General features: G+C 42.0%; 1 protein-coding gene across 1 annotated transcript in view; it reads left to right on the top strand.

The window, feature by feature from the left end:
• Positions 1–16,526, top strand: part of LOC111865343 (splicing factor 3A subunit 1) — a 40,971-nt gene that overhangs the window by 19,835 nt on the left and 4,610 nt on the right. Inside the window, exons 7-12 of the mRNA XM_023853271.2 lie at positions 3,113–3,271; positions 4,407–4,587; positions 7,330–7,512; positions 8,114–8,238; positions 9,559–10,033; positions 12,970–13,079. Of these exons, the coding sequence (XP_023709039.1) occupies positions 3,113–3,271; positions 4,407–4,587; positions 7,330–7,512; positions 8,114–8,238; positions 9,559–10,033; positions 12,970–13,079 (1,233 nt within the window). The remainder of the gene's footprint in view (positions 1–3,112; positions 3,272–4,406; positions 4,588–7,329; positions 7,513–8,113; positions 8,239–9,558; positions 10,034–12,969; positions 13,080–16,526) is intronic.

A 16,526-nucleotide genomic window follows, 5' to 3' on the forward strand; every position in this document is an offset into this window, starting at 1 on the left:
ACGCGCGGTGACGTCACGAGCGGAGCCGAAGAGAGCCGAGCGGAGCCGAAGATAGCCGAGCCCCGTAACCTGGCAACTACGCAATGCTAATCAACAGCGGTGACGTCACACTAGCAACAGCGTCCTAGGCTATACGCCACGTCACACTAGCAACAGCGCAAGGCTATATAAGTGGACTCCACAGCAGCTACCAGTTCAGTTGAAACATAGCAGCCTGCGAGTGTGCGATAACTAAGAAGTCAGCAAGCGGAAGACTTATTGTGTGCTTTCCAGACATAGTGATTGCTGTAGTACAGCTATACTCGGAGTGTGTATTTCAGGGAGACTTGTATAGCTCCCGCGTTATCAGTACGTGAAGACAAGTGAAGATTGTGTTAAGAGATTTTGTTGTAGGGTTTGTAAAGTGTGGAAACCCATAATATTGTGATCATTAATTATAGCCGTTATTTGTAGATTGTTAAATAAACCAATTAACCATCTCTACGGCCTATTCAGTAACGTAAACACGTTACACTGGTTTACACGTTTACTGATAAATGTTAAGTGTTAAAATATTAAAATTATACAGCATATTTCATTCTTACGTCGTGTTTCATTACGCGAGTCACGTCTATCATCGTCTGTTGGAGCACTCTTTCACTATCGTGTATTGTGCTCTATGTTGTGTCTCGCTCCTGTGACTGCATGTGTTATACTCCATATCCATATCAGGATGAATGTTTGGAGAAGATTAATTCGTGTTTGTATCTTTGGGTCATTTTCCTTTGTGGAAAGCACAAATAATGGACAAAGTTTACCTGGACATGCTAGAGAACTTTGTTTTTCCTCAGAAGAAACTGGCCTCACAAACACCATAATTTTCCAACAAGATGGAACACCACTGCATTTCTCAAAATGTGTTGTAGAAGTTAGTAGTGCAACATTACCTGGAAGATGGATTGGCAGGGTTGGTTCAAATTTGTGGCCATCTAGGAGCCATAATTTGACAATGCCTGACTTTTTTCTTTTGTGGCTGTCAGTAATCACGTTTGTGTGGACACAGTTTGAGAGTTTGGAAGCAAGAACAAGAGAGGCCATTACATCGGTTGAACATGTGCAGGGCTGTGAATGGTGCACAAACAAGATATTAGTTTCTTGGATATGTATTTTTTTTTTCTAATATTGGGTCTCGAAACTGCAGCATTATTTTCAGACATCCTATAGATAGAAACAAGGAAGAACTTGAGAGGATGATGTAGGGGAAGATAAGAGATAGCTGGAGAGGCATGGTTGGTTGGTTGGTTGGTTGGTTGGTTGGTTGCTAGAAGACTCATTTAAAGTGGAAACATTGACTGAGAAAGAAGAATGTGTGTGCTGTCTGCAATCATTGTGATCCTTTAATCTTTATTGTCCTTGGATCACATATATGGGTCCAGTAGATCTAGTGTCATATTGTTTTAAACATAAATACCATTAATAATTGAAATTGAACGTTCAACACGGAAAAACCTTAAGCCAAGGAATGCTAAATGGGGGCCCAAATGTACAGGGGGTGGACAAAATAATGGAAACACCAAGAAATTGAGGAATAGAATTGTTTGTATTGGCTACATTAAATGAACTTCAGTTAGAACCGTGAATGTTTCTTTACACTCTGTAGTGCTTGTGTAAGTTCATTAGTGAATGTGTTGAGTGACATTCAATATGAAAGAATCAAAAAATTGGAAACATCTCTGATTTTGAAAGAGGACGGATTGTTGGTGTGAGTTTAGCTGGAGCATCTGTGGGGGGGGGGGAATGCCACATTAGTACGTGTATCGAGAGCGACACTTTCTCAGGCTGTGTTGACATACCCAAATTGTGGGAAGACAACACCAGCAAAGAGGAAAAATTGGTGAAATCAGCATTAAGAGAAAGAGATCATTGTATGATGAGAAGGATTATTTTGAAAAATATCAGAACTACTGTAGCACGGATGATGGCAGAACTGAATATTCATTTTGAAGATCCTGTTTCCACAAAAACTGTCCAACATGAGCATCACAAATCCAGCATCCATGACAGGGCTTCAATTGGTAAATCTCTGATTACTGAAAGTAATTCTCAGATGCATAAATGATGGTGTCATGGCCATAAAACCTGAACACCAGACATCTGCAAATGCATGTATGATATGGTCAGATGAATCATCATTCACACTGTTTCCTACATCAGGAAGAGTTTACATTTGGAGGAAGCCCAAGGAAGCCTACAATCCGGAGTGCCTGGTTCCAACAGTGAAACATGGGATAGGTGCTGTGATGGTTTGGGCAGCAATGTTGTGTGGTCCCATTATTATCCTTCATGGCTGAATTACTGCAAGGAGTACATGGACAGGTTGGGTGATCAGGTGCATCCCATGATCTGGACATTATTTTGAAACAACGATGCATTTACTCAAGATGTCAGTGCCCCCATTCACACAGCTGGAACTGTTCAGTCATGGTTTCAAGAGCATGAAGGTAAACTTCAGCATCTTCCCTGGTCAGCACAATCACCATATTTGAACATCACTGAAACACTCTGGTCAGTTTTGGGGGCTAGAGTGAGGAACAGATTCCCATCTCCAACATCTCTAAAGCAGATGTTCTTCAAGAAAAATGGTGTAAAATTCTGTTAGAGACTGCTCAAAACTTGTATGAGTCCATACCAAGGATGACTGCGGCTGTATTTAAGACAAAAAGTGGCACCAAACACCATATCAATAGAGAAATGTGTACAGTATCTGTAGTGTTTCCATTGTTTTGTCCAAGGTTTTGAAGAATCTTTAACTCTCTCCTCTCCTCTGGCATGGGGCTTCCAATATAATTTTCACCTACAGAGGTACTCTTAGAAGCAAATATTTGCCGTTTATGTTCCTTGACCCTTCTTGTAGTTGTTCATATATAGGGACAGATGGCAGGAGCTTTATGTTCTTCCAAATGAAAGTGTCTTTCTTTTGTTTTTGAATCAGATTAATCTGTAGTTGGTAGGAGTGAGAGTGGAAATAAAAGATGAGAAATGATTAATGCATCAGTGTTATCCGCAGCATTATTCTATAAATTTGGGTGATTACATTTTGTTTGTGTTGTTTTCTTTTATCAAAACTCTACAGGAACGTATCGAAGAAGGTGATGAGATCGAGATGCAGATCGAAAGTGAGCACGAGGAGGAGGAAGAAGAGGAAGATGAAGGTGAAGAAGAGGACAGGAGGGCAGATGAACGACAAGATGAAGAGGATCAGGAAGCCAAAGAGGCAAAGGACAATACACAGGTAATGAAGTTCAGATTTTATTAAGCGTTGAATGTAGAATCAAGTTTCATTGTGCGTAATGAGTGTCAGAATAGGATGAGCTCTGTTTTAACTGTCAGGATCTTAACTGAGTTGTCAAGAGGGCCTGTGGTTTTATGCCATTTAATAACATAATAACTTTCAGTGAAGACACTAACTAGATTTTTACACCTGCCGAGCCATTTGTCTCAAGTGGTAATGCTTCAGAACTTGTATTTTGGAGGTTCGAGCATGAATTTCACCAGGATACTGTCCTGACAGATGTTTCATGTGTCTCTTCACTCCATTGAGGTATATGCTGAGATGACTGGTGACTCAAATTATTGCATGCTTTAACACATCTTGTGACTACACTTTATAGTTCACTATTCCACACACGCAGTAGTGTTCTTAGTCTATTACAGTCTCCACCAGCCATTTCCTGGTAATAGCTTCTAACAGTTGAGATTCTTCAGCTTCTGTGCTCATGCCATTGCCAGCTGGCTAATACTGTGTGACTGAACTCATTCCTGCAACAGTCTCAAGTCCCAGGCTGGTGGCCATCTCATGCCAGCCTCCTAGTCTTCTCTGCACAGACTGCTTTATAACTGACTCCAGCTTAGCTGCTGACCTCATTATATAACCCCTTGGCACGGACTGCATAGAAAACCCTTTTTGACAGTTCCTCTGTTGTGCGTGGACTCGTTGCCATGGGTCGCTACCTAGTAACATATCTGCGTGCTACGGTGTATATGTTTGCATGGCCCGCACCTTGAGCACAGCAAAAACATTATGCACATCTTCAGTTGTCTAGATGTTCTCCATGTAGCAAGAGGAAGCTGTTACTAGAGACAATGTGGCAACAATGAGGATTGAAATATCAGTTAATCTGCGATCATACAGAAATTTAAATCCCGTTAGTGCAGACACTGATGGCCAGAGACCAATTAGTGATGAGGTTAAGAATATGTGGTTCTGCACAGGGACAAATTTACCTTTACCTTCACAGGTGGACAGGTGGGCAGAGTAATGGTATTTGTGAAAAGTGGCACTGTGCTGTCACAATAGTGCTACACAGCAGCCCATGAAAATTAAACGCACTATGAGCGTGTATCACAACCATCCTCTTTCTCTGCAGGTTCAAGACATGGAGGAAGAATCGAGTGAAGAGGAAGATGAACCATCTGCACCTGTGTCAGCTGCTGGTGGGAAGAAGGCTCCCCCTGTGCCCATGCCACCACGTGAAGTGCAGCAGCCACCTCCGTTACCTCCGACACCTGACAAAGTGGTGGTTAAGAAGGGTTATGATCCCAAACAAGGTGCCTCGATGATCCATCTTCCACTCTTTGTGCGAGTCAGATGTCTGCTTCATATTTCATGTGTATTTGTAAACTGCCTCTGTGGTCTAGTGGTCAGTGTGCCTGGCTACAGATCCAGAGGTCCGGGTTCGATTCCCGGCGCTGCCAGTTGTTCCTGAGAAATAGTGGCTCTGGAACGGGGTCCACTCAGCCTCGTGATGATAATTGAAGAGCTATTTCAAAGAAATAGCGGCTCTGGTCTAAAAAACTGAAATAAACGGCCATGGGGATTCGTTGCGCTGACCACGCAACACGCTCTATCCACAAAAGTTGGCACTAAACTTTGCCAACAAGCTGCAGTTGCTCGGTTGGTATAGTTCACTTGCGGACTAAAATCACAGTTTTTTTTTTTTTTTTTTTTTTATTTTTNATATTTAATTCATACCTGTCAGGTTACCAGGTGTCATTAAAGCATGCAAAAGCTAAAACCCAGAGATCATGTAAACAGATCTGTAAAATTTACACTTGCTTTTTGCCTTTAGAGTGTTATACACATATTGACCAGGATTTTCAGTGAGCTTCATGCATCGCTAGACAAATGCGTAGCTTCTTATCTGTTCCATTAATTCCCTCAGTTCTTTCGGACATATTTTGCCTGTGGTTCTATATGGGTGTGAAACTTGGTCTGTGACATTAAGGGAGGAACACAGACTGAGGGTATCTGAGAATAGGGTGTTGAGAATATTTGGACTGAAGAGGGATGAAGTGACAGGAGGTTGGAGAAAACTGCATAATGAGGAACTTCATAACTTATACTCTTCTCCAGTTATAATCAGTATGATCAAGTCAAGGAGAATGGGATGAGCAAGGCATGCAATATGAATGGGGAAAAAAGATGAATGTATATAGGATATCAAGGGGGGAAGCCAGAGGGAAAGAGACCACTAGGAAGACCAAGAGGTAGCTAGGTGGGTAATATTAAAATGAATCTTAAGAGAGATAGGATGGTGTGGTATGGACTGGATTGGTATGGCTGAAGGTGGGGACCAGTGGAGGGCTGTTCTGAACATTGTATTGAAACTTTGGGCACCGTAGAATGCTGGGAAGTTCTTGAGTGCCTGCAGAACTGGCGACTCTTCAAGAAGGGCTCAGCTCCTGAAGTCAGTTTAGTTAATTTATTGGTTTGTTGCAATCCCTAGTTGCTGTCCTCTGTTTGTCTTCCATTGGGCTTCCCTCGTTCCCCGTCTGAGCATTGTCAGCTTGAGCAAATGTTCATGGCACCTGCCATCTTTTGGATATTCCCGTATTTCTTTGTTTTTTTAAATCCAGAATAGAATTTTATAAGCCATTTTTCTGTTATAAGATTTGAAATTTTGTCTTTAATTGATGTTCTTCATGATTGTCTTTTAAAATACATTCCTTACTGCCACTAATGTTTTATTTAAGAATATTCAAAGGCTGTATTTGTTTTAAGTTCAGTAATCTTGTCATATTAACTACTTGTTTCATCACAGTTGAAGAGAAATGTATGGAATTCCTGATCCATAGTCCAGAGACCAATCAACTTCTGTATTCATGAGATGTCCATGCACTGGGCCAGCTGCAAGTGTGCAGTTTTTAGCTTTGTTTGTACTTCTAATGAAATTATGCTGTTTAATAGTGATTTTATTTCACAGAATAGTATAATAATAATATTTTATATTTGATTATGAGGCCCACGGTAGTTTATTCGAAAACGTAACTGTCTGCAGTCGGGTTCAGATTTGTGTTGACGTATACACACATTAGTTTTCATTTATCTACACAGGTTGATCCTCTGAAGGATAAAGGTGTAGGAAGAAAAAGGTAAAACTGTCCCTGTAACAGGCTGTGAAGGCCCATGGTGGGTGAAAAGTCAAGGCTCCCACATCTTCTAGACAGGTGGCTCACAGATGGTGGTAAGGTTGTCAGCCATACACTGTCCTTTCATTCATTCATTCATTCATTCATCAGTAATCTGTCAGATGACAGGTCCACAGTCTCTTTCAGAACAGTTCCTCCACTTAATGCGATCTTCTGCTTTTGGAAAGAGACAAACCACTCAAAGTGATAATGCAGTAGTTTTTCCATTTGCTTTCCACATCGCAGTACAACAGCTGTTCAAACCACTCTGGTCACGCCTGTTGCTATACGAACTTGAACCATCTCGAGCATCATTTGCTCTGTGCTTCAAGGCGCTGCTGATGACGCTGCTTCCGGCATCAGTTTTTGGTTTTTGGTGTCTCTCTTTGTCTGATGCCTACCCTTTGACCTGTCCAGCAAGGGAGGCCCTGCCAGTAGCTACGCTACTGCTAGTATAGCTCTCAGGGTCCTTGGCATTCTCAAACCCCCTTGCCACAATAAGGTTCCTTGTACTCATTTCTGTTAGAGGTTGAGTCTGCCCTAGGGCCATTGGAAGGATTAGGTAAATTGAAAAAAAATTCAGTGACCTCATTGGGACTCCAGCCCGCGACCTTCCAGCTTGCAGCATAGTGCCTCAACCAGCTATGCTACCATGTGCCCTGTGTAACTTAATTTATTGCTTTAACAAAGAAATGGAGGAAGAAGATAAAGGAAAGAAGAGTATGAAGAATGAATTGATGTTGGATTTTGATGGACTTTACCAGTGGTATGAATGAATGTACATGACAGCTTGTTACACATATGTTAAGGTATTTCTGAAGGCTGCAAAGAACCACAGTAAAAATGTGATATTTTAATTTTTTTTTATCTCCATGGTTTTAGCTGTGAAGACCGTACGTCCTCCTGCCCCAGATGAACTGCTTATCTCTCCTCTTACTGGAGAGAAGATTCCAGCTACCAAAGTTCAGGAGCATATGCGAATTGGATTGTTGGATCCCCGTTGGGTTGAGCAGAGAGACCGACAAATCCAGGATAAGATCAACCAGGAGACTGTGTATGCTCCAGGTATATACCACAGTTAATGTAGAGATCTGATACCCTATCCTGAATGCCTATGGTTGGGTTCCGCAGAACAGCTGCGGGACCCAGCAAGTCTTGTATCGAAATGTGGTTGTCCTGGGATAAAGTAGGGTTTGTGTGTTACAGTTATCACCCATCTCCAAGGTTAAGATTGATTGATCGATCGATTGATTGATGCATTTATTGTTTTGTTTGTACTTGAATGAACTGCACTGGGTTATTCGTAAATGTCTGCAAATCAAAATTTAAACTGAACATCATTGAAAGTCGTGATTAAGTGGATAGCAGCATTGCTGCTTCAGGATGTCCTGGGTAAAATCTTCGCTGAAAAGCTGGCTCTTCTGGTGATTTTTGTATGATTTCCATCAGCTTTTTTTTTTTTTTTTTAACTTATGGGACAGTATCTTAAACGATGACCACTCCCTTTCTATTTTCCAGTTCAGCACTAATCATCTCATTTGACACTGTATAATTTGGGCCACTGACAACCCCATTAGGTAAACCATAAATAAATAAATAAATAAGACTTTAGTCATACTTCAACATAGGAACATCACCTCTGTTTTTTTCCTTCATTTCTTTGCAGGCTCTGCTATCGAGGCTAGTTTGAAACAACTGGCAGAACGACGTACTGATATTTTTGGCGTGGGCGATGAGGAAACAGCCATTGGTAAGAAAATAGGAGAAGAAGACAAGCGCAAAGATGAAAAGGTAATATGAAATGCAGTGTATAATTAAAATTAATATGTTATTTTTATATATGAGACCTTGTATTTCTTTACAGTTTAAGTACGTCACATTATTTGTCACAGTCTGCATCTCCAGCACTTTGCAGAAGCCATAATGACAGAATCTGTTGAAGAATTCCATTACACGACGCTACATCCCAGGAGACAACATTCTTCACAGTCACCGCTGTGAATACCTCAAATCCTACACAGAATATTTTGTTTGATGAAGCTGTTATTATTATATCACACATTGAACTTTATACTTATTATGAAAGTAGGTTACACAATGAATGTGGCTTCTCTCACTCGGAGGCAATGTGCAGGGCAGTCATGAGAGTTCTGTGATAGTAGCACTCCTTGCCTGAGGTGTAAGCTTCTCATGCTGCAAGCCAGTGCTCTTGGAGCATGTCATTTTTGCGTAATGTTCTCAGACTTTCCTTCAGAAACTGCAGTATGTTTAACTTTAGTAGGGATAACTTCTAGAAGAAGCGTGTCAGAGACATTATTTGTATCCCAGGAAACAGTCAGGATAACCCCTCAGCTGGTAGTACTAACAATTTTCGGACTTTTTATGATGAAGGTTGATACTCGTTGCTAGTTTGCTCAGTTTTAGGCTGCAAGGGGTGTAACCATGATTCATTGCATATTCTGATAGATCCAAGAAAGTTGTTGATTTCTAGACAGTGGGGCCAGGTCCCTATGAATGTGTTGACAAATGTCTGCATTGTTTATTTTGTGTGTTCGAACATTACGACGAGCACATTAACACTGTCGAAATATGGTTGCTTATGGATGGAACCAGCATTAATAAGCATCACAGGTATATTGTCCAAGGCAGTTGGCGATCTTCACATATATTTCAGTTTACAGTATGTCTCCTTCACCTGTTTAGGGTACCCATTTACACAGCAGGTTTTAAGAGGGTTGTACAAAAAGTAAAGACTATTTGTTCATAGCATAACATGTGTAGCGATGAAAAAGTGAAGAAGACAGTTAAAAACTGGTTCAGTGGACTGGCAGCAGAGTTCCATGCTCCAGGCATACAGAAACTCACCACACAATATGACCAATGCCTGAATCATCATTGGAATTATGTAGAAAAGTAATTTAAGGTCTGTAGTAAGGATGATTTTTTAAAATTTTATTCTTTTTTTTTTATCACCAAATGGTCTTTACTTTCTGGATGTCCTATGTAAATTAATGCTCTTCATTCTTTGATAGAAAATAAAATTAATTTTGGAAGGTTGACAGACATTTATGAAGGAAGTTCAGTTCTTTTTGACATGTGATGGGATTGCAGGTCACATGGGATGGACACACGTCGAGCGTGGAAGCTGCGACACGAGCGGCACGAGCCAATATCACTTTGGAGGAACAGATTCATCAGATCCACAAAGTGAAGGGACTCTTACCCGATGAGGAAAAAGAGAAAATTGGACCGAAACCCGTGGGGTCTCGACCAGCTGCCAGTATGCAAGCTCTGCCGCCACCCCCTGGCACCAAATCTGCTGTTCCTCTTCCCATAACATCTGCAAACAAGCCCCCCAGTGTGCCTATATCAAAACCACAAGCTCCCCCACCTGCTGTTCAGGCCAAACCTCAACCCATACCTCCACCCGTACCAGTGACAGCACCCCCACAGCAACCAGCCCCTCCTCCACCTCCCCCTGCTCCTATGGGCCTGCCTCCCATGGCTGCACTGCCGCCGCCACCGGGGCTTCTGCCCCCCCAGCCAGGCATGATGATGATGCCCATGAGACAGCCGCCACTGATGGGTAAGACAAGAAATCAGGGAAAGTATGCATTACACAACATTTCTGATGCTCTCTGTCATCTTTGTTCAACCTGTTGACTGGCAACTGCCTCTATAGAACCACCTGCTGGACATGTGAAGACTGCATGCGGGGCAAATGCACTCACAGAGAGACCAACAGTAATTCCTCATATTACCTTCACACGATCACAGGTGTCTGTACTACGAAGGGCGTTGTGTAAATAATGCCTTCTATTTTTTTGTGTTAATGTAACGTCTGAGATGGATGTAGGTGGTGTTGTAGTAATGGTTGAACCTTCCCGCCAGTATACTGTTAGTTTGGTTTTCGTGCAACAGATAGCGACAGCAGAGCGGTCTACCAAAATGGTGTCTGACATAGAAGTGCGTATGAAACAGAGATGTGTTATTGAATTTCTCACTGCCAAACAAATTGTACCCATGGACATCCATCGACACTTGCTAAAAGTGTACGGAGACAATGCAGTGGATGTCAGTACATTGAGGCGGTGGGTAGTGCGTTTCAACAGTGGCGAAAGTGAAGTGCACGACAAGCCACGCCCTGGGCATCCCTGCTCAGTTGCCACTCCTCACAATGAACAGCTCCTCGATCAGCTCATCTGTACAGATCGGCAGATAATGACCAGGGAACTGTGTGCATAGCTTAATAACGGCTGTAATGCATTGGAAACAATGTTGGGGAAGCTGGATTATTGCAAAGTTTGTTCAGGTGGGTCCCGCGGATGCTTACACAGGACCACAAAACTCATCAAATTGAAGATTGTCAGGACCTGTTGCACCAGTTTGAGGCTGAAGGTGACAAGTTTCTGGACAGCATCGTCATTGGAGATGAGATGTGGCATCACCACTATGAGCCGGAATCCAAAAGACAGTCCATGGAGTGGCGACATCCGGATTCCCCAAGGAAAAAGAAGTTCAAGACAGCCATCGGCAGGGAAAGTGATGTGCACAGTCTTTTGGGATAGGCGGGGTGTGATTTTCTTGGATTTCCAGGAGCCTGGTTAGACTGTCAATTCTGAATGCCACAAGACTACGTTGACTAAGCTGAAAGCCCGCATTTCCTGAGTCAGGCCAAAGAAGCATACAACCTTTCGCTTGCAACACGATAACGCTAGACCCCATACAAGTTTGGCGACCACCGCACACATTGCAAATTTTGGCTGGACTGTCCTACCACATCCACCTTATAGCCCCGGTTTAGCGCCTTCAGACTTCCATCTCTTTGGGCCTATGAAAGACGGACTACGTGGGCAACATTTTCCAGACAATGATGCTGTCATTGCAGCTGTAAGAAAGTGGCTACCCTATGCTGGTTCAGACTTTTATAGGCACGGCATACAGGCTCTTGTTCATTGCTGGCAAAAGTGCATAACGAATGGTGGTGATTATGTGAAAAAATAACTGTAAGTAGCTGAAATCTTTTACTCTATTTAACTGCGTTATTATGCTTTCTGTATCTGTTGTAGTTTTCTTTAAAAAAAAAAAATAGGGGGCATTATATACGGAACGCTCCTCGTATTTGAAAGTCTGCTCTTTACGCTGATCATCAGTATATCACACACACTGCATGCCATCTGTTGACAAAAATGCTGTACTGAGTAATTAACATAGATTTGATATCTTTGGGTGTTGCAATTTTAGTGCAAGTATGCTGAGCCTGTCCAGCTGGCTCACAGTATGCTAAGGGTTAACTATCTCGAAAAGCATAATGCATGTGGAAAATATAATGTGGCGTGCCACCTAAAAGCCGGAGTATCCCAAGTCAGAGCAGGCATCCATTGCTAGGCAGCGGCAGAGTAGCTGTTGCATACAGAATAGCAGAGTGAAGACGAAATTTGAGAGACAGCAGACTAGTCAAGTTGCATCACTTGGAAGACATTATTTTTGAGTAATTGTAATTGTAAAAACTTATCCAATAAATTGCATCGTCTAATCCAGAACCCATTAACTTCTTGTCGTGTTACCAGGATACATGACAATATATTGGGCATAAAGCTTATTTTGTTTTTCTCTACAACTGTTGGTCAGAACATTTTTTGCTATAAGTGTCTGTTGTTTTTGTCGAATTTTAACCAAAATTGGCATGTATTACTGGATTTTAATGAAACACACACACACTCTGATTTAATGAACATAATTTAGTGGTTCTGTAGTTATTACATGTAGACATGTTACACATAATAGGTTCATATTTATAACTTATCATTGCAAGTCCACTGAAATGTGTTGGTTAAGATATCTGAAGTTGTAGCAATAGCTTTGTCAAGATGGGAAAGGTTGAATCGCATACTTTCTAGACCTCCAGATTCCATACAGATCAATGTTTGGATCTTGAGAAAGACTGTAAAGATATTTTTTAAATGGAGCAAGCACCAACCACGTAACTAATTGAGAAAATACACATTGGAAGATACAAAAACCAGTATTGAATTTGTTGTGTCACTTTGGCTATACGTAATAGAAACCATATGTACGTACATGTTCCCCAAAAAGAAATTTCCCATGAGGATTGCTGTAATCAGACCAGCTCAGAGTCAGCAAGTTTCATGTTTCTTCACACAGTTACATATGTTGAAGAATGCCATCTTCTGGGTTGTGGCACTGTGTAGATCTTGTGTGAACCACCTCATGCTGGTTCCTCACTTGCAGATTTTTTCTACCCTGAAGATGGAGGCAATATGTTCCTCCAAAACGTCAGCTCACACAACATCTACACGGCCCCACATCCCAGAAGACGACAATTTTAATACTGCATCAGTTTGCTGATAAAATAATCCTTGGCCCATTGTACTTAAAATCTCAGTATGTGAATTTATCAGCCTGGTTGTGCTTTGCTACATCCTACTGCTTAAGAGGAGCAAGGGGTTAAGCCAGACATTTGTCTCGCCTTTATTCATCGTGTAACACGAATGCGTTCAGTTCCAGCACGGCCCCCATTTCCAGTGGCAGCTCCGGCACCGCCAATGCCAGGTTTCATGGCCCCACCAGCACCACAGATGCAGCCCCCTCCACCGCAACCGCCACCTCCAGTAAGTATACGAATTGCATGAATTTTAAACTGATGGTCCAGTTTAAATGTTACAGGTAAAGGTAAAGTTGTCCCATGTGTGTAACTAATTAAGCACTACACCATGAAGGCATATGGGGAGTGGATGTATAGATCCACATTTTCTTGACCTTGGCACTAGCTGGAGGTGAGTGGTCAGCTTCACTACCCAGCTGCTTTACCCCCAGGAAAGAGTCGCCAGTACCTATTGGGTATTAGGTTGGGTGAACCTCAGCTGGTCTGGACAACATGGAGAAGAGAAAATTCTTTACTCTATCGCGGTTTGAACTCTGACCAATTGGTTGTACAGCCCATAGCGAATAGCTATACTGACTGAGCTATCCTGGCATATTTATAAATGTCTGTTATCAAATTAATAAGAGGTGTACTCAGTTGAATACTTTACATTAGTCAGTTTTCATTTGGTGAGGTAAGATACTGGTGTGTCTGTGCTTGATAAAACCCTATGTCACAAGGTATGGAAGAATGCTGTGGGTGTGGTCAGCTGCATACTTGAGCAGGGGTGACAGCTCAGTGGACGGGAGGCTGGGTGGATCCCGTAACTGCTCTAGACACAGTGACAAAAGAGATATTTCCTACCCTCCCTCCATTGGAATCAGTTCCTAGTAGTCCAGCCACTGTACTGACCAACTCCCCTGACTAATAAGAAAACATCTGACTTATTAACATCTCAATAGATTATTTTATATGAAGTGATGGGGGGTGGAGAAAATTACGTAATGAAGGCCTCCATAAATTGTACTCTTTTTTTTTTTCCTTGGCACTACAGCCCCAGTGGGCCTAGGCCTACCTCCATGAACTCGGTTCACTTCAGTTTTTCTAGATCTTACAGATACGGTAGGACTCCTTGGGCGAGTGATCAGCTCGTCGCCAGGCCTCTACCTGTAGACAAACACAGAAAAACACACACAAACATCCATGCCCTGAGTGGGATTCGAACCCACGATCCCGGCTTCCGAGCGAGCGAAGACAGTGCATGCCTCAGACCACTCGGCTACCGTGACCGGCAACTTGTACTCTTAGCCAAGTATAATTAGAATGATCAAGTCAAGGAGGATGAGATGGGTGGGGCATGTGGGGGAGAAAAGGAATATATATAGGATATTGGTGGGAAAGCCAGAAGGAAAAAGACCACTAAGAAGACCAAGACTTAGGTGAGTGAACATGTTAAAATGGATCTTAGAGAGGATGGGATGGTATGGACTGGATCGATCTGGCACAGGATAGGGACCAGCTGAGGGCTCTTGTGAACACAGTAATGAAACTTTGAGTTCCATAAAATGCTGGGAAGTTCTTGAACGGCTGCACAATTGGTGACTTCTCAAAAAGGGCTCAGCTCCATGAGTGAGTTAGATTATTTTATATGGGTATCAGATGTCGCTATGCTGGAGGTGCTCAGGAAGGTATTAGGATATCCATAACCAGAAACTTCTTTTTTATGTTTAGCTTTACTGAAACCACTGAAAGAAGTTCCATGCATAGTGAGGATGTCAGCTTGTGACTTCCCACTCCTTCCTGCAGTTGTATTCCTCTCCAGCCAACGAGCTCGAAACACTTTTTGTGGTAGTTGTAGGAATTGATGTAGCCTCTTTGCAGAAGTACTCAGAAGGGACCCCAGTGCCTCAGCTTAGGAAGAGGGATAGGTACAGGGGAAGGAGGCCACAAGAAACTCAGTAACACGAGTACCACGTTGCTCAAGCTGGTTTGTTGGTATCTACGTAAACACCAAACACTAAACACTCCTGATAAACAGCAGTGTGCCTCTAAAGCTAAGCTTTGTTATTCAGAAAATGTTGTTACATGTCATTTGATTGGAGGGAAATATGAGGAAGTACACTTGAGGGGTAAATGCAGTAGTTTAAAGGAGACATAATTTGCATTTCCATACTGATTTTGTATTTATATTCTCCCCCCTACTTACTCTTTATGTATGTGCCATTTTTCGCTCTGTTCTTTCACTACATGATTTAATTTTTTTAACTTATATCTGTGTCCATGTGTTACCATATCAAGAGCCTAGGCTAGGTGGACCCCAGAGCTGGTCTGGATGCTGTGGAGAAGAAAAGTCCCTTGTCCCTGCTTCCTGCTGGCAGTTGAAATTTATAGTCTGTTGCTCTGCGAGCTCTGGGGTCCATGTAGCCTCCTGCACAGTGGGTACTTAAGGCTATTTCCCCAGGGGTAAAGTGACCAGGCACAAATCTCACCACTCATCTCCATCTAGTGCGAAGGTCAAGAATGAAGGAGCTGTACCTCCATTCCCCCATATGTCCTCATACATTGTTTCTAATTAAATAAGCACACAAGAACTTCATCTCTTTTGGTGTTGGGGGGGGCATATGTTAACATTTCATGTCTTTATCAGAAGGTCATTTCCAGCAACTGTTCTCAGAAATTTTATTTCTGCTTTTTATAGTGTTTTTGAATCCAAGTTTTGTACCCATGTACATATACAAGAATACTGTTGGGCTATGCAGCATAAAAGTGAAACCCACAGCCTTGTCAGGCTAAAGATAAGTACCCATCCGTCCATTTTCAAACATCATGCATTGCCATATTCGTAACTCAGCACCTACCAACTGCAAATATAGAATTGCATCCTTGTTTGAGCCAGTTACGACCTAGCAAAGATTCACTCCAGAATTATTCAATTCATATATCTATATACTGTATTTTTAATATTTTACAATTTTAATAAATTAATATGTAATATTGATGAATGCCAATATTGTCATCCACCAGAAATCATTGTAAATATGGGCCCATATAAGAAGTAAGATGGTTTGCAATTCTAAAAGAGCATTTGTTAAACAGTTGTATTCACCTGATGATAACTGAAAATGGTCGAAACATGTCGTGAGATTATTAAAACAAATTGAATGGTATACATTCTTTGAGTTGCCTTAGATGGAACAAGCCTAATAGAACAGTTTGCAAATACACAACAAGATGCACTCTATAAAGATACTGTAACGTGTTTCGTTACTGAAGACGCCGTAGAGATGGTTAATTGGTTTATTTAACAACCTACAAGTAACGGCTACAATTAATTATAACAATGTTACGGGTTTCCACACTTTACAAACCCTACAACCAAATCTCTTTAACACTATCTTCAAGAGTCTTCACGTATTAATAGCGCGGGAGCTATACAAGTCTCGCTGAATTACACACTCCAAATATAACTGGTGATCATGAACTATCACTGATTCTCGCACACGCGTCTGTAACTCGTAACTTGCGAACTGAGAACTGTCGTCGGCGGCTGTGTAGCTCCCTTATAAACCTTCAGCAGGGCAATGAGAAAACAGCCACGTGGTAGGCATCACTGTTGCTAGGGTCGTCTATCGCAACCACTGTTTATCCGCGTTGCCTAGCGACCAGTGCGCTGGGACTCGGCTCACTTCGGCTC

Source organism: Cryptotermes secundus, unplaced genomic scaffold (genome assembly GCF_002891405.2).
Source record: "Cryptotermes secundus unplaced genomic scaffold, Csec_1.0 scaffold17, whole genome shotgun sequence".
NCBI lineage: Eukaryota > Metazoa > Arthropoda > Insecta > Blattodea > Kalotermitidae > Cryptotermes > Cryptotermes secundus.